Below are 23959 nucleotides of genomic sequence, written 5' to 3' on the forward strand. Positions count from 1 at the left end.
GACCACTGATTTGAAATGTTACTTCTGTCACATATCCAATATCCAGATCTTAATGAGTCTGCTTCTGAGCTCTCTCTTCTGTTGCACTAGCCTACTTGTGTATCCACAGGAATTCCATCCTGTCCTAATTATGTACCTTTAAGCTAAGTCTTAATATCTAGTTTGACAAGTCCCTTCACCTTATTCTTCTTCAAAATTGTCTTTGCTATTTACAGTCCTTTGCTCTTCCATGTAAAGTTTGGATCTTCTTGTCAAGTTCCACAAAAAAACCTTGTCAGTATTCTGATTGGAATGCATTCATAAATTAATTTGGGGAAAATTAACCAAGTTTACAATACTGAGTCTTTTAAACCATGAACATGATGTAAATCTCCATTTAGCCACATTTTCTTTTAGATCTTTCAATAATGTTTCATAATTTCTCCACAGGGGCCTTGTGTGGTATATTTTTAGGTTTGTTTCTTGATACCTGTATCAGTCAGGGTTCAACCAGAGAAAAGAACCTATAGAAGGAGACATATATTAAGAGACATTGCAAGGAATTGGTTACATGACAGTGGAGGTGGACTGGCAAGGCAAGTTTGAAATCATAGGACAGGCCGTCAGGAAGGGCAGACTGGAACTGTAGGGCATGAGGTGAAGCTGCTGTCCACAAGAAGAATTTCCTCTTCTTCTGGAAAACCTCAGCTTTGCTCTTAAGGCCTTTCAATTGATTGAATCATGCCCACCCAGATTATCTAAAACAATCTCCCTTAAAGTCAACTGATTATTGGCTTTAATCACATCTACAAAAGAATTTCACAGCAACACCTAGGTTAGTGCTTGAATAACTGGACACTGTAGCCTAGCCAAGTTGACACATACAACTGGCCATCAAAATATCTCATTTGGTTTTTACATCCTACGATGAATGAGGTATTTTTCCCATTTAATTTTCTAAATGATTATTATTGGTGAATAAGAAAGCTAATAATTTTTGTGGGGACTTCCCTGGTGGCACTGTGGTTAAGAATCGCCTGCCAATGCAGGGGACACGGGTTCGATCTCTGGTCTGGGAAGATCTCATGTGCCACGGAGCAACTAAGCCTGTGCGCCGCAACTACTGAGCCTGCGCTCTAGAGCCTGCGAGCCATAACTACTGAACCCAAGTGTCAAAACTACTGAAGCCCGTATGCCTAGAGCCTGTGCTTCACAACAAGAGAAGCCACCACAATGAGAAGCCTGCACACCTCAACGAAGAGTAGCCCCCACTCGCCACAACTGGAGAAAGGCTGCACACAGCAACAAAGACCCAACACAGCCAAAAAGAAAAAAAAAGAAAGCTAATAATTTTTGTGTATTAAATTTTGTGTTCTACAACTTGATTGAAATACCTTGGTAATTCTAATTGTCTATAGATTCTTCCTGACTTTCTATGTAGACAATATCTTCTATAAACTGAAATAATTTCTTCTCTTTCTTCCCAATTTTCCTTGTACTGGTTTTCTTGACTTTTGCATTGACTAAAACTTCCCTTGCAATTTTAAACACAAGCAGTAATAATGGACATCCTTACCTTATCTGTGACATTAACGGGACTGGTTCTAAAGCGAAATACATTCGCAATAGGATTTTGATAGATGCTCGTCAGAGTCCCAAAAGGAAACAGATGGTACATTCGAATTAGGACAATTCAGGGAAGTTTCCTTTACAGGTAATTGTAACAAGGTTTGGATGAAGGGAACCAGAGGGGGTATTGCAATAACCACTAGCGGCAGTAAGAAGTAGCTATATCTAGGCCAAGGGACTTCTAGAACCTGGAAGGGAAGAGTGAGGTAGAGGGAGCTGCTCTGAGAGGAACAGTGGGACACAGCCAACCCAACATGCCTTGCAGGGAGGAGATAGAAGAAGAAATATCCTGACCTCATTCTCTTTCTCCTCTCAGATTTCCTACCAGGATTCTTTAGCAGTTGAACCCAATAGGAAGCCAGAAGGCAGGAGAAACTGCTTACTCGTTATAGGCAGAGAACAGGGTAGAGAAATGTGATAAGTGGATCTGGAGAAACAAATGGAAGATATCTGTCACAATGCTGTTTACTAAATTATGGGCATTTCTCTCATTTCTCTTATTCCTGGTAGGCTAAGAGTTTTTCCCAGGACTGAGTGTTAAATTTTATTGATGTTTTCCCTCCATCTAGTAAATAATCTATTAAAATGATCTTATGGATTTTCTTTTTAACCGGTTGACCTAATATATCACACTAATAGATTTTATGATGTGAACCATGCTTGCATTCCTGATATAAATCCTACTGGGTCATGAGATACATATATAAATACACTGCTGAATTTTATATGCTTAGGATTTTTGTACCTACTGATATTTTCATAAGTGGAGTTGTTCTATAATTTCCCTATGCTGTCTTTTTCCAGTTTTTTTTTCTCGAGGTCATACTAGTTTTATAAGAGGAGTTGATTACCTTTCCATTTTTTCTGTTCTCTAAAACATTTAGCATAGTTCTTATCTGTTCCTTAAAAATCTAATAAAACAGGCCTGTGAAACCATCTTTGACCACCTGGAATTTTGGGGAAAGAGAAATTTTCCTGCTTACTTAATTAGTAAAAGAATGGTTCTTAGTTGATTTAGATATCTTATAGGTATCTTATTTCTTCCCGATGCAATTATGTTAACTTATATTTCCCAGAAAATTATCCATTTACCTAAGCTTTTAAGTTGATTGTTATAAAGTATAAAGTCTTAGCTTCTTATTCAACTTTTTGATAATGCCTGTAAAACAAATCTTCCGGCTTACGTTTTGATGCAGCTCTTGGACTGGGGAAAGAGGTGAGAACAACTCAGCCCCCCGAGTTTAAACTCAGGCCCCTGTGAGCCTGCCTCTACTTTCCCTTCTTATATGGAGCATTTTTGAGGTCTCCTTTAGCCTACAGTAATAACTCACAGCCATCAGGAGCCCTAAATGCCTTATGAATCAGCTTCCCCCAAGTTTTCTGTTCCATTTTCTGATCCAGAGAGATATTTTTCTTGTATTAAAGCCTGACCACATCTTATTTGGTTTATGTTTTATTTTTCATTGCTGGTTATTTGAATCAAAGAATGTTACTGAGATGTGAACTCACTGCAATGCCTTGGCCTTATAGTTTCTTGCTCCAATCTGTCTTGGACACCTTTACCTTCTTCCCAGAAACTTAAAAGACACATTCTTAAGTCATGATACCAAACAAACTTTACAGTTCTTCGAATTGCTCCTACCCACCTTTCTCTTCCTGTTAGTAAACATAACCGACCATCTCAGGTTAGTGGTTGTCACCAGGCTCTGTGCCTTACGCTTGATTTAATCTCCTTTCCTGAATCTCCTAGCTGACACGCCAACTGATTATCCTGACCATTTGTTTTCTTTGAGAAGCCAAATAATCCCGAAATCTTTAGACAAATAATCATTTTTTATACCATGAAATAAAAACAGGCATCCTTCTACCAATTCTCCAGTAATTCCTCCCATTGTATTCTCTCCGAAGATGATGAAGTGAGGCAGCTTGCTTCCCAGGCAGGGAAAAGAAACATTGATATGAACCCAGAATTCTGAGGCAATTTCATTTGACTGGTTTGTTTGGAGATGCCAATTTTCCAACACTTTTTTCTGCAGTGCTTCTCAAGGCAAGTGCAGACGATTTAACCAGGGGATCCTATTTGCAATGTTAGCTACTGCCATCTAGTGCCGTTTGTGGAGGAATGGCATTCTTTAGGTTCTTAACAAAGGCCAGAAAGAAAGTCATTGCCTGGAGAGAGTACTTAAAGATACTTACTACTTAACCATTATCAGAACTGAAAATGAGGCTGAGAATAGAATCATATATATTCATACTTTCAAAGAAAAAGCTGGCTCTAGAACTTATGGATAGACTATTTTAAATAGCTGAAAATATTTAAATAGCAGGCTTCTTCAGACTCAATTTTTCAATAATGCTCCACAAACAAATCCTCCCTGGTCTATTTTGATGTAGCTCCTTTACTGAGTGGAGGGAGTCTGGAGGCCAGTGGACACCACCCTAGGAAATCTTCAGAATCCTCTGGAGAGTTTTGAAAAATACATATTCCAAAGAAACAACTGATAAGCTCGACTCCATTAAAATTAAGAACTTCTGTTCTGTGATAGACAATGTCAAGAGAATACGAAGAGAAGAAGACATACAGATGGCAAGTAATCATATGAAAAGATATTCAACATCATATGTCATTAGGGAATTGCAATTAAAACAACAATGAAATACTACTACACACCTATTAGAATGGCCAAAGTCCAGAGCACTGACAACACCAAATGCTGACAAGGATGTGGAACATCAGAAACTCTCATGCATTGCTGGTAGGAACGTAAAGTAGTACAGGCACTTTAGAAGACAGTTTGGCAGTTTCTTACAAAACTACACATATTCTTACCAGACAATCTAGCAATCACTTTTCTTGGTTATCTACCCAAATGAACTGAAAACTCATATCCACACAAAAATCTACACACGAATGTTTATAGCAGCTTTATTCATAATGCCAAAACTTGGAAGCAAACAATATGTCCTTTAGTAGGTGAATGGATAAATAAACTGTGGCATATCCAGACAATGGAATATTACTCAGCAATAAAAAGAATTGAGCTATCAAGCCATGAAAACACATGGAGAAAACACAAATGCATATTGCTAAGTGAAAGAAACCAATCTGAAAAGACTACATAGTATATGATTCCAACTTGATGACATTCTGGAAAACGTAAAACTGTGTAGACAGTAAAAATATTAGTGGTTGCCAGGGGTTTGTGGGGAGAGAAAAATGAGTAGGCAGAGCACAGAGGGTTTGGGGGACTGTGAAACTGTCTATATGATGCTACAATGGTGGGTATATGTCATTATACATTTGTCCAAACGCAGAGAATGTATAACATCAAGAGTAAGCCTTAATGTAAACTATGGACTTTGAGCAATAATCATGCATCAATGTAGGCTCAATGATTGTAACGAATGTAGCGCTCTAGCGAGGGATGTTGATAGTAGGGAGGTTGTGTGTGTACGGAGATGGGGGTATGAGAACTCTGTACTTTCTGCTCAATTCTGCTGTGAACCTAAATCTCTCTAAAAAATAAATTGTATTAAAAAATAATAATAATAATAAATAAATAAATTGTATTAATCAAATATATACATGTAAATATATATAAATATTTATAATACATATAAATACATACATGTGTATATATGTTTTAACATCTTTATTGGAGTATAATTGCTTTACAATGGTGTGTTAGTTTCTGCTTTATAACAAAGTAAATCAGTTATACATATACATATGACCGCATATCTCTTCCCTCTTGCACCTCCCTCTTTCCCACTCTCCCTATCCCACCCCTCTAGGTGGTCACAAAGCACCGAGCTAATCTCCCTGTGCTATGTGGCTGCTTCCCACAAACTATCTATTTTACGTTTGGTAGTGTATATATGTCCATGCCACTCTCTCACTTTGTCCCAGCTTACTATTCCCACCCCCTGTATCCTCCAGTCCATTCTCTAGTAGGTCTGCATCTTTATTCCCGTCTTGCCCCTAGGTACTTCTGACCATATTCTTTTTTTTTTTTTAGATTCCGTATATATGTGTTAGCATACGGTATTTGTTTTTCTCTTTCTGACTTAATTCACTCTGTATGACAGTCTCTAGGTCCATCCAACTCACTACAAATAAATCAGTTTCGTTACTTTTTATGGCTGAGTAATATTCCATTGTATATATGTGCCACATCTTCTTTATCCATTCATCTGTTGATGGACACTGAGGTTGCTTCCATGTCCTGGCTATTGTAAATAGAGCTGCAATGAACATTTTGGTACATGACTCTTTTTGAATTATGGTTTTCTCAGGGTATATGCCCAGTAGTGGGATTGCTGGGTCATATGGTAGTTCTATTTGTAGTTTTTTAAGGAACCTCAATACTGTTCTCCATAGTGGCTGTATCAATTTACATTCCCACCAACAGTGCAAGAGGGCTCCCCTTTCTTCACACCCTCTCCAACATTTATTGTTTGTAGATTTTTTGATGCTGGCCATTCTGACTGGTGTGAGGTGATACCTCATTGTAGCTTTGATTTACATTTCCCTAATGATTAGTCATGTTGAGCATCCTTTCATGCGTTTGTTGGCAATCTGTATATTTTCTTTAGAGAAATGTCTGTTTAGGTCTTCTGCCCATTTTTGGATTGGGTTACTTGTGTTTTTGATGTTGAGCTGCATGAGCTGCTTGTATATTTTGGAGATTAATCCTTTGTCCACTGCTTCATTTGCAAATATTTTCTCCCATTCTGAGGGTTGTCTTTTGGTCTGGTTTATGGTTTCCTTTGCTGTGCAAAAGTTTTGAAGTTTCATTAGGTCCCATTTATTTTTGTTTTTATTTCCATTTCTCTAGGAGGTGGGTCAAAAAGGATCTTGCTGTGATTTATGTCATAGGATATTCTATCTATGTTTTCCTCTGAGAGTTTTATAGTGTCTGGCCTTACATTTAGGTCTTAAATCCATTTTGAGTTTATTTTTATGTATGGTGTTAGGGAATGTTCTAATCTCATTCTTTTACATGTAGCTGTCCAATTTTCCCTGCACCACTTATTGAAGAGGCTGTCTTTTCCCCATTGTATATCCTTGCTTTCTTTATCAAAGATAAGGTGACCATATGTGCGTGGGTTTATCTCTGGGCTTTCTATCCTGTTCCATTGATCTATATTTCTGCTTTTGTGCCAGTACCATATTGTCTTGATTACTGTAGCTTTGTAGTATAGTCTGAAGTCAGGAAGCCTGATTCCTCCAGCTCTGTTTATCTTTCTCAAGATTGCTTTGGCTATTCGGGGTCTTTTGTGTTTCCATACAAATTGTGAAATTTTTTGTTCTAGTTCTGTGAAAAATGCCAGTGGTAGTTTGATAGGGATTGCATTGAATCTGTAGATTGCTTTGGGTAGTAGAGTCATTTTCACAATGTTGATTCTCCCAATCCAAGAACATGGCATATCTCTCCATTTGTTTAATATCATCTTTAATTTCTTTCATCAGTGTCTTATAATTTTCTGCATACAGGTCTTTTGTCTCCTTAGGTAGCTTTATTCCTAGGTATTTTATTCTTTTTGTTGCAATGGTAAATGGGAGTGTTTCCTTAATTTCTCTTTCAGATTTTTTATCATTAGTGTATAGGAATACAAGAGATTTCTGTGCATTAATTTTGTATCCTGCAACTTTACCAAATTCATTGATTAGCTCTAGTAGTTTTCTGGTAACATCTTTAGGATTCTCTATGTATAGTATCATGTCATCTGCAAACAGTGACAGCCTTACTTATTCTTTTCTGATTTGGATTCCTTTTATTTCTTTTTCTTCTCTGATTGCTGTGGCTAAAACTTCCAAAACTGTGTTGCATAAGAGTGGTGAGAGTGGAAAACCTTGTCTTCTTCCTGATCTTAGTGGAAATGGTTTCCGTTTTTCACCATTGAGGACGATGTTGGCTGTGGGTTTGTCATATATGGCCTTTATAATGTTGAGGTAGGTTCGCTCTATGCCTACTTTCTGGAGGGTTTTTATCATAAATGGGTGTTGAATTTTGTCAAAAGCTTTTTCTGCATCTATTGAGACGATCATTCATAGGGTTTTTCTCCTTCAATTTGTTAATCTGGTGTATCACATTGATTAATTTCTGTATATTGAAGAATCCTTGCATTTCTGGGATAAACTCCACTTGATCATGGTGTATGATCCTTTTAACGTGCTGTTGGATTCTGTTTCCTAGTATTTTGTTGAGGATTTTTGCATCTATGTTCATCAGTGATATTGGCCTGTAGTTTTCTTTTTTTTGTGACACATTTGTTTGATTTTGGTATCAGGGTGATGGTGGCCTCGTAGAATGAGTTTGGGAGTGTTCCTCCCTCTGCTATATTTTGGAAGAGGTTGAGAGGATAGGTGTTAGCTCTTCTCTAAATGTTTGATAAAATTCGCCTGTGAAGCCATCTTGTCCTGGACTTTTGTTTGTTGGAAGATTTTTAATCACAGTTTCAATTTCAGTGCTTGTGATTTGTGTGTTTATATTTTCTATTTCTTCCTGGTTCCGTCTCAGAAGGCTGTGCCTTTCTAAGAATTTGTCCATTTCTTCCAGGTTGTCCATTTTATTGGCATAGAGTTGCTTGTAGTAATCTCTCATGATCCTTTCTATTTCTGCAGTGTCAGTTGTTACTTCTTTCTCATTTCTAATTCTGTTGATTTGAGTCTTCTCCCTTTTTTCCCTTATGAGTCTTGCTAATGGTTTATCAATTTTGTTTATCTTCTCCAAGAACCAGCTTTTAGTTTTATTGATCTTTGCTATTGTTTCCTTCATTTCTTTTTCATTTATTTCTGATCTGATCTTTATGATTTCTTTCCTTCTGCTAATTTTGGGGTTGTTTTGTTTTTCCTTCTCTAATTGCTTTAACTGTAAGTTTAGGTTGTTTATTTGAGATTATTCTTGTTTCTAGAGGTAGGACTGTATTGCTATAAACTTCCCTCGTAGAACTGCTTTTGCTGAATCTCATAGGTTTTGAGTTGTCATGTTTTCATTGTCATTTGTTTCGAGGTATTTTTTGATTTCCTCTTTGATTTCTTCAGTCATCTCTTGGTTATTTAGTAGCATATTTTTAGCCTCCATGTGTTTGTATTTTTAACAGGTTTTTTTTAATTACATAAGTTATTTATTTCTGGCTGCATTGGGTCTTCATTGCTGCACGTGGGCTTTTCTCTAGTTGCGGTGGGCGGGCACTACTGTTTGTCACGGTGCATGGGCTTCTCATTGTGATGGCTTCTCTTGTTGTGGAGCATGGGTTCTAGGTGTGTGGGCTTCAGTAGTTGTGGCTCGAAGGCTCTAGAGCACAGGCTCAGTAGTTGTGGTGCACAGGCTTAGTTGTGCCACAGCATGTGGGGTTTTCCCCGATCAGTGCTTGAACCCGCGTCTCCTTCATTGGCAGGCAGATTCTCAACCACTGTGCCACCAGGGAAGCCCGTTTTTTACAGTTTTTTTTCTATAATTGATATCTAGTCTTATAGCGTTGTGGTCAGAAAAGATCCTTGATATGATGTCAATTTTCTTAACTTTACCAAGGCTTGATTTGTGACCCAAGATATGATCGATCCTGGAGAATGTTCCATGAGCACTTGAGAAGAAAGTGTATTCTGTTGTTTTTGGATGGAATGTCCTATAAATATCAATTAAGTCCATCTTGTTTAATGTATCATTTAAAGCTTGTGTTTCCTTATTTATTTTCATTTTGGATTATCTGTCCATTGGTGAAAGTGGGGTGTTAAAAATCCCCTACTATGATTGTGTTACTGTCGATTTCCCCTTTTATGGCTGTTAGCATTTGCCTTATGTATTGAGGTGCTCCTATGTTGGGTACATAAACATTCACAATTGATTTATCTTCTTCTTGGATTGATCCCTTGATCATTATGTAGTGTCCTTGTCTCTTGTAATAGTCTTTATTTTAAAGTCTATTTTGTCTGATATGAGAATTGCTACTCCAGATTTCTTTAGATTTCCATTTGCATGGAATATCTTATTCCACCCTTCACTTTCAGTCTGTATGTGTCCCTAGGTCTGAAGTGGGTCTCTTGTAGACAGCAGATATATAGATCTGGTTTTGGTATACATTCAGCCAGTCTGTGTCTTTTGGTTGGGGCATTTAATCATTTACATTCAAGGTTATTATCAATATGTATGTTCCTATTACCATTTTCTTAATTGTTTTGGGTTTGTTTTTGTGGGCCTTTTTCTTCACTTGTGCTTCCTGCCTAGAGAAGTTCCTTTAGGATTTGTTGTAAAGCTGGTTTGGTGGTGCAGAATTCTCTTAGCTTTTGCTTGTCTGTACGGTTTTAATTTCTCCATTGAATCTGAATGAGATCCTTGCTGGGTAGAGTAATCTTGGTTGTAGGTTTTTCCCTTTCATCACTCTAAATATATCCTGCCACTCCCTCCTGGCTTGCAGAGTTTCTGCTGAAAGATCAGCTGTTAACCTTATGGGGATTTCCTTGTATGTTATTTGTTGCTTTTCCCTTGCTGCTTTTAATATTTTTTCTTTGTATTTAATTTGTGAAAGTTTGATTAATACGTGTGTGGGCATGTTTCTCCTTGGATTTATCCTGTATGGGACTCTCTGTGCTTCCTGGACTTGATTGACCACTTCTTTTCCCATATTAGGTAAGTTTTCAACTATAATCTCTTCAAATATTTTCTCAGTCCCTTTCTTTTTCTCTTCTTCTTCTGGGACCCCTATAATTCAAATGTTGGTGCATTTAATGTTGTCCCAGAGGTCTCTGCGACTGTCCTCAACTCTTTTCATTCTTTTTTCTTTATTCTGCTCTGCGGTAGTTATTTCCACTAGTTTATCTTCCAGGCCACTTACCCATTTTTCTGCCCCAGTTATTCTGCTATTGATTCCTTCTAGAGAATTTTTAATTTCATTTATTGTGTTGTTCATCATTGTTTGTTTGCTCTTTAGTTCTTCTAGGTCCTTGTTAAACGTTTCTTGTATTTTCTCCATTGTGTTTCCAAGAATTTGGAACATCTTTACTATCATTACTCAAAATTCCTTTTCAGGTAGACTGTCTATTTCCTCTTCATTTGTTTGTTCTGGTGGGTTTTTACCTTGCTCCTTCATCTGCTGCATATTTCTCTGTCTTCTCATTTTGCTTAACGAACTGTGTTTGGGGTCTCCTTTTCGCAGGCTGCAGGTTCTTAATCCTGTTGTTATTGGTGTCTGCCCCCAGTGGGTAAGATTGGTTCAGTGGCTTGTGTAGGCTTCCTGGTGGACTGATGCCTTTTTTCTGATGGATGAGGCTGGATTTTGTCTTTCTGGTGGGCAGGACCACGACTAGTGGTGTGTTTTGGGTTGTCTGTGAACTTATTATGATTTTAGGCAGCCTCTCTGCTAATGGGTGGGTTGTGTTCCTGTCTTGCTAGTTGTTTGGCATGGGGTATCCAACACTGTAGCTTGCTGGTCATTGAGTGGAGCTGGGTCTTAGCGTTGAGACTGAGATAGTTCTCTAGGATAGCTCTCACTGATTGACATTACGTGGAGCCAGGAGGTCTCTGGTGGTCCAGTGTCCTGAACTTGGCTCTCCCACCTCAGAGGCTCAGGCCTGACAGCCAGCTGGAGCACCAAGATCCTGTCAGCCACACGGCTGCTAGTGTTGGAGGGTCTCCTGCAGAGGTGGGGGCTGGCTGTGGCTCACTGCAGGGACAAGGACACTGGCAGCAGAAGTTCTGGGAGGTACTCCTTGGCATGACCTCTCCTGGAGTCCACCATTAGCCTCAAGAAAGAGCCTGTAGCTTCCAGTGCTGGATCACCTCACGCCAAACAACCCTGTATTTTTTATATATATATATTCCCTCCTGCTGGGACATATCCCAGACCTATTGAATCTCAATCCCCAATGAATAGCCTAGGATTTTTTTTTTTTAATTCCAGGAGATTCTAACAATAAACCAGGTTTAGAAACAAGTATGGAGAAAGGAACATGGGATTTGGAAGTGGACAGACCTGAGTTTGAATCCCAGAATCAGCACTTTCTAGCTCTGCAAACTTGTACAACTCATTAACCTGTGAAACAGAGAATCACCATAATTATACACAGGGTTCATGTGGGGATTGAATGACATATTGTGAGCGTGGCATGATGGACAGCAGTGGCTGCGAAGGCATATGGGCCTAATCACCAGAAAGAACCAAATCTTGAACCAAGTCCAGGGGACGGCACAAGCACTTCCTTCTTCTCTCCTCACCCCGAAATCCCCCTCAGTCATTGCTGAGTCTTCCTCCCATAGGTTCCTGCATATTCCTTCCCCTTGGTCTCCCTCCCCCTTCCTTTTCTTCTCCATTCCTTCAGGGTTCTGACTTGATCAGTGGCTGCTTCCTGTGCCAGCAGGTGTCATTTACCCTGCATCTTTAGGTTCTGCAGAGTTGAGAGACAGGACAACAAACAAACCTCTTTCTAGCTAGTATTAATTACCTCTCATTACCTCATTGCTAAGTTATTATGTTAAAAAAAAAAATCCCTCACTTCCTCACCTGAGGTGAGACCAGGACAGAGAACCACTTCCTTCCACAAATGCAAATGGCCTGGCACATCTAACACAGAGATGAGTTCTTCCCGCTTTGTCTCTCCTTCCCATCTCCACATCCTTTGCCTTTCTTTCCTTCCTTGACAGCTCAGCTTTGGGCTGTTCTACCAGAAAGGGCTGCTGGCTGTTCTCCCTAGAACAGCTCAGGCCCAGCCCAGGGACCAGGAAATTGTTCTACAGGGAAGGAGCAGGAGGCCCCAGTCATGCTCCCCCTTATGAGTGCTGGATGCTCGGCCACCATTTTCCATGGTCTCTCCCTCTCTTTTCACTCTGGTGACCTTGAAGAACAAACTGGCTTCCAGGCCTACCCCTTGATAAGGCAACCAATCAGACTACAATGGAAAATACTTTCAAAATATATTAGGATTTGCTTGTAGTGCTGGACTAAGGTGGGTGTGGCGCTGACACTGGTTTCTGTGGCATGGTGTCCTCCTGGTTTTCCTCCCGCTTCTGAAGCAATCATTCCTCCATCTCCTTGGCCAGCCCATCCCCATCCACCAACTCTCAGGATGGGGCATCCTTGATTCTGCTCTCCTCACTCTGGACCTCATTCATCCTATGGTTTCAGTTATTCTCTACCCAAGGATGATTCCCAAGCATGCATCTTCAGCACAGATCTCCCCTCTATATTCCACCCAAACGTGGCCCTCTTCCAGGATTCCCCATCTCAGCAAATGACAGCACTATCCATCCCTTGTATCTGGGTGTCATTTGGACATGTCACTCTCCTTCAATAACAATCACGAATCTTGCTTGGTCTGTTCTAAACATTTGTAGAGCCCATCAATTCCCCCCCCCCCCACCATGAGCCCATCATCTTTGTCTTCCTAAGTGCTCACCCACATCCATAATTGCTCTTCTTCAGTATAGTTCCCACACTGCAGCTCAAGTGATCATTTTTTTAAGCAAATGTAGCATGTCCCTACTCAGCTTAACATGTGTCGATGGCTGCCTGCTCCTCTTAAGAAGACAACGTCTTCATGATGCCCCTTCAGGCCCTTCATGAGCTGGCCCCTGCCTACCTCTCCAGTCCCATGTGAGCCAGTCTTCCTCTCACTCTCAACTGCAGCCAACTGACTTCTTACAGTTCCTTCCAGAGATCATGCTCTCTCCTGCCTTGGGGCTATTGCCCATGTGATTCCCTCTGCCTGGAACTCCTCAATCCCCTGAAAACTCCCAACCTTCCAACTGCTGCTAAAAAATTACTTCCTCAGGAAACTTTCTTGGACTGCCTCCTGACCCCTCTGTCCCTTGAATTAGTTTTCTAGGGCTGTGGTAACAGAGTATAACAACTGTGTGGCTTAAAACAATAGAAATGTATTGTCTTACAGTTCTAGAAGCTACAAGTCCAAAATCAAGGTGTTGGCAGGGGTGGTTCCTTCTGGGGGCTACGTGGAAGAATCTGTCCCATGCCTGTCTCTTAGCTTCTGGTGGTTTGTTGACAATCTTTGGCATTCCTGGACATGTGAAAGCATCGCCCCAATTGCTGCCTTTATCTTCACGTGGTATTCTCCCTGTGTGCATGTCTGCATCCAAACTTCTCCTTTTTATAACGATACCAGACATATTGGATTGAGGGTCCACCCTATTCCAGTATGACCTCATCTTAACTAATTATATCTGCAAGGACCCTATTTCCCAATAAGGTCACACTCTGAGGTACTGGGGGGAGGTGGTTTAGGGCCTCAACATATGAATTTGGGGGGAACATAATCCAATTCATAAAACCCCTCATTCCCAAGGTGGAGTCCTCCAGTTATATCTTGTCATAGTCCTACCCTGCAGACTTTTTCTTCAAAGCCCCAATCGCAGTTTGTAATTATTCATCAAATAATCACACAAGCAAAAGTGTACTTGTTTCCCCATAGATCGTAAGCCCCAAGAGGGACCATGCCCATTTTTGTTGAGCATTGCAACCCAATGTCTGGCCGGTAGCAGTCATTCAATAAGTCATCACTGAGTGAACAAATAAATTCAGGTCCCTGATTGCATGTCAATGTGAAGAGACCAGCCCTTGTCTCCCAAGCCTGCTCAGTCACTTCCTAGTGCTCCAAATTAAGTCATCTAAGACAGGTAGAGCTGGCGGCAAATCACTAGTTCATCAACTGCTGCCTAGTCTCAGTGTCCGCTTGAAAGTTCAGCATCACCTCCCTGATAAAGCCAAGGCCCTGCTGGAAAAATCCTTGTCTAAGATTTGTTAGCACAGTGCATTTTCATTGTCAATATGCCTCATAAGCACCAGTGATTATTACTGAGGAGGCTGAGGGAGCTTCTCTGGAGAGCTTAAAATAGGTTACTTCCCTAAGGACCAGAATAGTTTAGCTGGGTGGTTAAGGGATAAATAAAGTAAAGGAGCTTCCTGGTGCCTCTTTCATCTCTAATATTCTAAGACCCTTGTTGCTTGATAACCGTGGACATAGTCCCTCAATGCAGACAGAAAATGATTCTTAATCCTTTAACTCTCTGACCAATATTTAGATCAATGAGTCACTGGCAACAGTGCAAGAGAACACTGAAGAACCCAGATAGGTCAAAAAGCCTTTCACACAGATACAGCTGTAATCCTGTAGAAACTGCCTTCCCTGTGTGCTCTCATGAATACGTGCAGAGTGTTAAGATAGTTTAATATCTGGCTTTTATGTTTCATCATCTCATGGCATGAGGAATGCTGAATACTCTAAATGTTGGACTTCCAGAAGCTTGAACCCATTGACCTGCCACAAGTAATTACTTCTGAAAGGCTCCTGAGCCAGGAAGAAGCTGGGAGGACTCACAAAGCCAAGGTGAGTGGCAGCAAAACCTGGAGGGGGTGGGGAACTGGGGGGCTGGCCATCCTTTTCCTGTACTCCCCACACAGAAGACCTCAAAGGCAAAGAGAGCTATTAATTCATTCAGAGCTAGAACTTTCCAAAGCTATCCATTCTCTTCTGGGCCTGCTTCCAACTGGTGATTACTCTTGCCTCTCAGATGAACTCTGAGCCCTTCTCTGCTGCCTGGTGAAAACAGGGAGATGTAGATGAGAGAGAGGAATTTTACTTGGAGATTGGTGATTCTAGAAGTGTTCAAATTTGTGAACACTTTCCTCCCCTGATTCATTTCAGAGTCATCTAGATGCTGCCATCCACAGATGACTGAGTTGATAAAAGATGTCCAGGTACTTTTAGATCCCCAAGGCCATGTTTGTGATACTGACAGTGCCCATAGAGATGGGCCCCTCCCTGAGGCTCACATAGCCACCACAGTTCATGTCCACAGGGAAACAGAACAGGGGATCACTGAACACATTTGGCTACATGTCCCTTCCCCTTCCTGGCCACAGCAAGTGATGAATGAGGGTATATTCACCCCTGGCTGCCCTCATTAACTGTTCACATTGTCTCACTGGAGTTTATGATACACCAGGGGAGATCACCCAAGTCACAAATAATCAATTTTAAATCCTTCCTAAACTGCAGTGTACCAGGGCTTATAGTGGAATATGGGAGTAAACCCTACAGAAATAGGTTGGCTCCCCTCTAGTTTCATAGCCAGACAATTACTCAATGACAGAAGAAGCAGGGAGAGAGAAGCAGGTCTCATCAAACAAGAACACATTTCTGGGAAGATAGTTAAAGCAGCTGTTGACATGGAAAGTGATATCTTGTCAAAATGAGATATGGAAACATATTTCCATTCAAGGTTTGCAAAACTCTACAGGAACCTTAAAAATGATATGATACACATGGCAAATTGCCACTTCATTCACTGATAGCTTCACTAAGAACTGGTTGGGAAGCTGCAACGGTCCACCTCTGACGACACAAGAGATCGCTATGGATTATGACTGATGATTAAGATCTCACTCTGTTCCAAAAAGGATTTCAAGTTGTGATTGCAGAGTCAGTAACTAATTACCCCATGCTAACGAGTGCGTCATCTTTCATAGCAGGAACTGGAAAAGAAGATGCAAACTTTAATGTATCCTTCTGGGAAAAGACAATATTTACATAAGATGCAAATGCTGGAAACGAACCGTAAAAGACAAGAGGTAAACATGAGAAGAAGAGGGTCATATTTACCAAATGTACTCTACATAATCACTGCCCTGGCACATGAATATAGTTAAGCATTCATCTCTAGTCTTTACCTAGCATTTTAAATTTAGTCATTGGAGCCAAAGTTTCAACTACTGGGATTGAGAAGAAGCAGGAAGATCCCTTCTGCTACCAACTCTGTTGAGTCTTTCCTATGTTTTCCATCCTCTCAAGGATGTATCCATGTCTCAAGTCTCCCTTTTTTTAACTGTTGCTTCTATGACATTCTGGCTCCAGCAGGAAAATGAGGTTAATTTTTCTTGGTTTAGTAAAAAGGAAGAGGGTGGTGAATTGGTCTGTGTTTTGATACCTAGGCATCTCTCTATAATTTAAGCCATAGAATCATTTTATAAGCAAGATCTCTTGTAACAAACCCCTTTACAGTAATGTCTCCTGTAAATGTCATAACCCAAATTCCTCACTCTAGTGAATAAGCCTGAAGTCCCTGTCTTCTGCAATTCCAAATATATCAGCTAGCCTATGGTGAAATGGTTTTACAAAGGCCCTCACTGTTTTGAGATTATAGGCATGCTCCCCTTTCTCCTAACAAACCTGCACGTGAAGAAAGTTTCCATACCTTCTAACAGGAAAAAAGAGAACCGTGTTCTATTTAGGGGACCACAGATGTCTACAGATAAGCACACTATTTGCAAAGTAGCTGATCTGTTGACCACAGATGTCTACAGATAAGCACACTATTTGCAAAGTAGCTGATCTGTTGACCTACTCTGGTGAAAATAGCTTGAGGGGAGAATACTAACTGTTTATAGCTGATCAATTTCAGGCCCAAGTGGAATTGAAGACAAGTCTTCACAAGGAGGCAAGAACTAATAAGCAGAAACAGAGGGACCATAAAGTCAAGAAAATCCTTCAAAGCATCCCAAGAAATGACGACGGTGACTTTCTAACCTTGTTGCCTGATGAAACCTTGAACAGAAGTCCAGGTGAGGCACACAATTTTTTTAGTAAAATATTTCAAGCATTTTAAAAACTTCATCAAATAAACTTCTGATGTGGAGTGGGGAAGGTGAAATGCAAATCTGACCATATCACTCTCCTGCTGGAAAAAAAAAAAAATCCTTCAGTGAGTCTCCTTGAGCCTGAGGACAAGGTATAACTCCTTGCCCTGATACTCTAAGCCTTCAGGATCTAGGCTCTGCCTACCTTCCTGGCTTCATCTCCTGCTATGATCACTCCCAGCCCACACACTGTAGTCAGGCCAGGTTGCTCAGGGGCCTCAGATGGCTCTGTGATTTCCAACAGACATTTTGCTCATAAACTCTGTGTTGTGTTGCCCCATCAATTAGCATCCCATTAAGTTCTCCCTGTCTGTACTCCCCCAGAGCAAACCCACCACTGCAAATGCATGGTATTGTTCACATACAGAGCTTACTGCGCTGTGGGCCAATCCCCCATTAGCAAGACTGACCACTTAGAGATCTACAGAAATGCTGGCCATGTCTCTGGAGGTCTTGACCTTCTAAGATGCAAAGTTACCAGCTGAAAGAGACACTGCCCCTGCTCAGAGGAATGAGATGCTTAATCAATAAGTTAATTAAATAAGAAAAGGCTGAATAAATGAAAAATCTGCTTGGAACATCTATTTAACCTATAGTCCCACGTCCCAGAATGAAATATGCTGTGTAGTCACACAGAAAAACAACTTTTACCATTTAAAAAATATTGGCAAAACCACCAAGAAAGGTGCCTCAGTTAAAATTAGACACTTAGAGTCATTGCTTGAGATCAGGCCAAAAAAAACCCCCAACATTTGGAAGATGCTTCAGATCTAGAGAGGCCAGGGGAGACTGAGGCACATGGAGAAGGGGGTTCTCCTCTGCTCTCCTGATACTTTTTAAAGCTGTTTCATTTAGTTCCAGCTAAGGTCTCTTGAGTGCTTACTCTAAGCCAGGCACCGTGGTCCACCCTTAACGTGAATTATCGCATTTAAACTTCACACCTATAAGACAGGAGTTACTATTAGCCCCCATGTGACAGAGCCAGGATTCAAGGCCGGGTCTTTCTGATTCCAAAGGGTGCACTCCCACCCATCCCCTCATATAGCCTCATCAGGACTCCAGCGACTCAGAGCTGGGTCCAGGACAACCTTGGGAAAGTCAGCAAATGTAGAGGTTATGACTCCTCCAATTTCTCTCTCAAGAGAAGGCTTCCCTCTGCAAAGCCTTAGAGACCTCACCACTCTGTAGGCATATGCTCAAGCAATGGGTCCTTTTTACATATTCCCAAGTAGCATCTTTGATCTCCTTCTTTGTCTTCTAAAAGCAGTTCACTTTGCTTTCTCCTAAAAATGAAACGTCGCTAAGATCATAGACTTCCATGAGCACTCTGCTAGTCGGGTTCTGGTAATTAAGGTTCCTCTGTACCCAGCTCCTCTTATTTAAGGCTCTATTTGTCCATTTTTGTTCCCTCTTTTGGAAGGTAGGATGAGAGTTTCAGCTCTCTTGTGAGATAAAAATCAGTCTTTGTTTCTTGCTGCCTCTTTAAAATGAAATCACACATGCTTTACCTATATTTTATAGATAGTTACATAGTAAATTACATATATCTGTGTAATACATGATAATATATAACTTACACAAAGTGAACATTGCTATTTTAGGTATACAATTCTATGAGTTTTAACATGTTAATATGGCTCCTACACTTTCCAGAAGCCATATGAGTCTAGTGAGTAGAAAAAGCACTGGACTTGGAATCAAAGTCCTTTATTTGAGCCCTGATGGTACATTCACTAATTGTAAGCTCCATGGGAGCTAGGATCTTTTCTTGTTCCTAGAACAGTGCCTGGTACACAGCCGCTCAATAGTACCACTATTAGAATAGAATTAGAATAATAGAAGCCCGAATAGTACCGCTAAGAGCAGCCACTCAATAAATATTAGCTATATATTTGTTCATATAGCTTTATTCTACAGAGAGATTATAGCTAACTTCCAGTTGTCTAACCTCTTTGAACCTCAGTTTCCACATCTATAAAATGGGAATAAAGCATGTAGAGTTTACATAAAATTCAAATGATGTGTGTAAAAGCACATATAAAATGTAAAGTATCATATGGATAGGGACAAAACTGAAGAAATACGGAACTGATGTCTTATAGTGAAAATAACTACCTGCTTCAGGGGAAGTGTCACTCCACATACATCATTTGAATGTCACCTTCACAACTCTGGTCTTATCTGGCCACTTGTACTATTATTTACTTAGTATTTTCCTTTAAGGTATCTTGCTTTGTTTTATTTTTATAATTTAGCCTTGTCTGTGAATTAACTGTGACATTATGGGTTCGATATACTGGTAATACATTTTTCTAAAACACATATTATAAAATACATAACCATCAAACATTTTTAATGGTTGGTATGATCCTTGTACTACCTAAAATCACTCCCTATTTTTCCCACACTGGCCTCTGTTTCTTTCCTCTCTCCCCAAATTAATTGTGAAGTAGGATACACTTTCCTCTACTCTGCTCACCCAAAACACATTTAGGTTTTAAAGATTGTGTTTTTCTTTTTTTATTTTTTCTTTAAGTCTAGCAACCATAAAGAATCAAACAGAGATTATCAAAATGTAACAAGTAATAAGACATCTAGCTCAGAAGTTCTCAGACTTTAGTGCTTAGTATACAAAACTTTGTATATAGTGCTTTGTGAGTGACTTAAGGGATTTTCAAGGATAAAACTGAACATGTGACTTTTGCCTCACATACTAACTTTAGAGTTGAAATATCATAACACCAAGAGCGTAGTGAGAGTCAAGCTATTGCTAATATTACATTAGATCCCACCATTAACAAATGGTCTCTTCCTGTTTCAAAGCTCCTGCCTCTAGTCTGCAGAAAATCCCTCTTCTCAGTCTGAGTGATGCTTCTAATAGTTCTGGGCTCATGTGTAGAGCAGAGATGATTGACACGCCCTGGCCCCAATGAATGAAGCCCTTCCCAGGTCCCAGTTACCAATACTTCCTGCCTGCCAAAATTCTCTGATGGCTCACTTGTTCATTCCTTTACTTACTTACTCTTTCAACAGATACTGAACTGAGTAGATGTGGTTCTTACACAATAGCATACACAATGAACAAAGGAAAGTCCAATGAGAGTATAACTGAGAGACCTAATAATCTGAGGAGTTGGACAGTTTCTGTGAGGAAGTGATATTTGAGACAGGAAGTAGCTGCATGAAGGGAGCAGGTGAGCACGTGAGCATAAGGAACAGAGTCCTGGGACATCCTAAACTGTGATTGATAAGTGTGCAAAAGCCCTTGAGTGGGAAGGAGCCTGACAGATTCCAGACACCAGATGGAGAAGAGACATTGAGATAGAGAATGATTGGAGATGGCGCTGGAGGCACAGTCAGGGCCCAGGGCACACAGGGTCTCATAAATCAAATAAAGACTTTGAATTCTATCTTAAGATCAATGGGAAGCCACTGAAAGGGCAAGTAAGTGAACTATTGGGTTTATATTTTAAATATTACTCTGTCTGAACTGTGGAGCATGGATGGGAGAGGAATGCAAGAGGATGTGGGGAGACAGGTGAGAAGTACATAGCAGTAGTGCAAGAGAGAGGTGGTGTCTGGACCAGCAGAGAAGGGTGACACAGAGGAGGGAGAGAAGGAGCCAGATATAAGATATTTAGGAGAGAGAATTGGCAGAACCTGGTGATGAATTACACATGGGTACGTGGAGAGAGTGAGGTGGCCAGGAGGATTCTTGGGTTTCTCCTGAAGAACTAGGCAGATGATGGAACAAAGTTACAACCAAGTGCTGGATTAGGGTAACTGGGAGAAGAGGCAGGTTTAAGACAGAAAAAGAAGGTGGAGCTGACATATTGTCAGGAGACATCAAAGAGGAGGTGTCCAGTTGTACAAAAAATGTATCAGAGCTCAGGAGACAGATTGGGGCTGCAGGATAAATTAACTATAGTTTTCTGTCGGGGCTGTGTAAATAGACAATGCTAGTAAGTACAGTAACATTCAAGGGGAGAGCAGGGTAGCCCCTCAGTGAGGCAGAAAGGGAACTCGCGAGTCACAAGGCATGAATCCTCACGTTGAAATGCTTGATATTCTTTTGTAACCATATGCAACTTCAGATATCAAGGGCTTAAATAAAATATGCCTTAAGATTTGATAAGCAACAATCATGAAAACAGCATCCATAAAGTTACAGCTGATTCCACCAGACTGAGGGGAAAATCTGGACTTTGACCCAGGATGATTTTCCAAGCTTGAAAATGATCGTTAAGATTTTGTTTTCTTAAAAGCCACCTTCCTTGCATAAAGCCTGTTGTTCTGAAGTGCATTCTAAAAGGGCACTGAGTACTACCTAAATAAAAAGCTAAAGTAAAGACATACATGCACAAAATCCCACACCAAAAAATAAATTAAATCTCTTCCAAAAAAAAAAAAAGGTAAAATAAGTGCCTGACCCTTTGAGCTCCCTAGTTCTGTAGATCTGGCATCTGTGTCTCTGAAAATCTCCATAGGTGATTCTGCTACGAAAGGCAGAGCTGATGTGAAGGTTAAGAAAAGTGTATAGTATGTGCCTAGCATGTAGTAGATGTTCAATAAGTAGCTCCAGGCAACATCACCTGTGCAATATTCTTGCCAAAACCACTTAACCTTAATTTAATCACAAGGAAACAATCAGAGAAGCCTGAATTTAGGGCCATTCTACCAAACAATTGACCTGGATGCTTTAAAATGTCAGTGTTAGGAAAAAAAGAAGATAATGAAGGTGGAGGAGGAAAAGAGCCAGTGAGAGAGTTGGGGAGGGGGAGAGAAAGACAGACGAAGGAGAAGAAGAAGGGGGAGATGGGAGGGGGATAGGAGAGGAGAGGAGAGGAGGGGAGGGGAGGGGAGGGGAGGGGAAGGCGAAGAAGAGAGGGAGAAAAGGAAGGAAGGAAGGAAGGAAGGAAGGAAAGAAGGAAGGAAGGAAGGAGAAGAGAAGAAAGAAGAAAAAGATAGGAGAGTGTTCTTGAATTAAAGGAGATTAAGAGATAAGAAAATAAAATGCAACACATATTCCTAGATTGGATCCTGGATCTAAAAAATAAAACACAAACAGACAAACAAAAAGCCGTTATAAAGGGTATTACTGGGACAACCATGGATATCTGAATACAGAACGTATATTAGAAAACAATGTTGTCTCAATGTCATATATCTTAAGTGTAATAATTGTATTGTGGTTACATAGGAAAATTGCCCTTGTTCTTAGGAGACTTGTGGTGATGTATTTTGGGAGGAAGTGACTCTGAAACTAATTCTCAAATGGTTCAGCTGAAGAAAAGTGTGTGTGTGTGTGTGTGTGTGTGTGTGTGTGTGTGTACATATATGTATAAAACAATACTGTGACAAAATGTTGTTGATGAGTTAGGGTATACAAGTGTGTACTGTGCCATTCTTGTGACTTTCAGAAGATTAAGAAGTTTTTTAAATAGCAAGGAAAGCATTTTTAATGCTTACAGAAACACCAGTTGAAATCCTTTATATGTGTGTGTATGTGTGTGTGTATATATATATATATATATATATATATATATATATATATATATATATATATTTTTTTTTTTAAAGAACACCAAGTAGATTATTTTGTGTTCCTAAAAACCTAAGCACTTAAACAAATACATCATTGTCAGGGGAAAAAATAAATTAAATGAACTTCTAATTCTTTGTAGAAAATACACAGAATGCAGAATTTCTGGAACATCAAGCAAGTAATGACTATTGTCCCCAGAAAACTGGCAAATTGGAAACATGGTTCCGTGAACGAGAGGCTCATGGACAGCTTCTCTGGGACAGTTCCAGCTCTGACTCAGATGAGTTGGGGAAGGACGAGAAGAAACCACGAGCACTGGTGAGGACCAGGACAGAGAAAATTCCACTTTCTGACGAGTTTTTTGATTGAGAATAATAATACTATTCACTAACCTAGATACTGAGTGCATTGAAAGCTGACTTTCATTTAAAAATTCTCCAAGGTAGTATATGAACTATTTTGAGGACACCAATTCACTTTCTTTTCATTTTGAAATCCTAAGATTAAACAAGTGAGATATATTGTTAATTATACTACATAACTAACTGCCTCAAAACTTAGGGGCTTAAATAACAGCCACTTATTGTCCAACTTTTCTGTGGGTTGCTGGGCTCAGTTGGGTGGTTCTTCTGCTGGTGTCTTTTGAAGTTTTTCATGCTGTTGAAGCCAGATGGCAGCTAGGACTAGAGTCCTCTGGAGGCTCGACCAGGACACTGAGACAGCTGGACCTCGCCCCCTCTCTGTATCATCCCAGAGCCTCCTCATGTGGATTCCCCAAGTGCTCTCTCCTGCAGGGTAGTGAATTTGCTTTTATGTCAGCCCAGGGTTCCCCAAAGCAAACGTTCCCAGAGGAGGAAAAGCTGCCCATCCTCTTAAGTCTAATTCATGGAACGGGCCCCAAATCACTGCCCCACAACACACACTCGATTGGTTACTACAAGTCATAGGCCAGGTCACAGGTAATGAAAAAGGGGCTACACAAGGCATCAATTCCAAAGTGTGGTCTATTGGGGTCCATCTCTGAGACATGGCACCCCACTGTTTTAAAAGCAAATTATTTCTTATAAAACAAATAGATGAGAGAGTAAATTTGATAGAAATAAAAATGCCTTTTTAAAGAAAAGTCACAGTGATGCTACAGTAGACAGTAAGCTCACT

The 23959-nt window shown here is 40.2% G+C and overlaps 1 protein-coding gene across 2 annotated transcripts in view; it reads left to right on the plus strand.

Annotated features, from left to right (window-relative positions):
- CCDC198 (coiled-coil domain containing 198) overlaps positions 1 to 23209 on the plus strand; it is a gene marked incomplete at its 5' end in the record, with an annotated part of 29124 nt that extends 5915 nt beyond the window's left edge. Inside the window, 4 exons of one of the 2 annotated variants that reach the window (XM_082842780.1) lie at positions 14861 to 14947; positions 16090 to 16191; positions 17022 to 17181; positions 22941 to 23209. In XM_082842780.1, coding sequence (XP_082698906.1) covers positions 14861 to 14947; positions 16090 to 16191; positions 17022 to 17181; positions 22941 to 23170 — 579 coding nt within the window. In that variant the 3' untranslated portion in view covers positions 23171 to 23209. The remainder of the gene's footprint in view (positions 1 to 14860; positions 14948 to 16089; positions 16192 to 17021; positions 17182 to 22940) is intronic. The other variant, XM_082842781.1, reaches the window with a different exon arrangement.
- Positions 23210 to 23959: the final 750 nt, after the last annotated feature.

The sequence above is a fragment of the Leucopleurus acutus genome, assembly GCF_964270905.1.
Source record: "Leucopleurus acutus genome assembly, chromosome: 1".
NCBI classification, from domain to species: domain Eukaryota; kingdom Metazoa; phylum Chordata; class Mammalia; order Artiodactyla; family Delphinidae; genus Leucopleurus; species Leucopleurus acutus.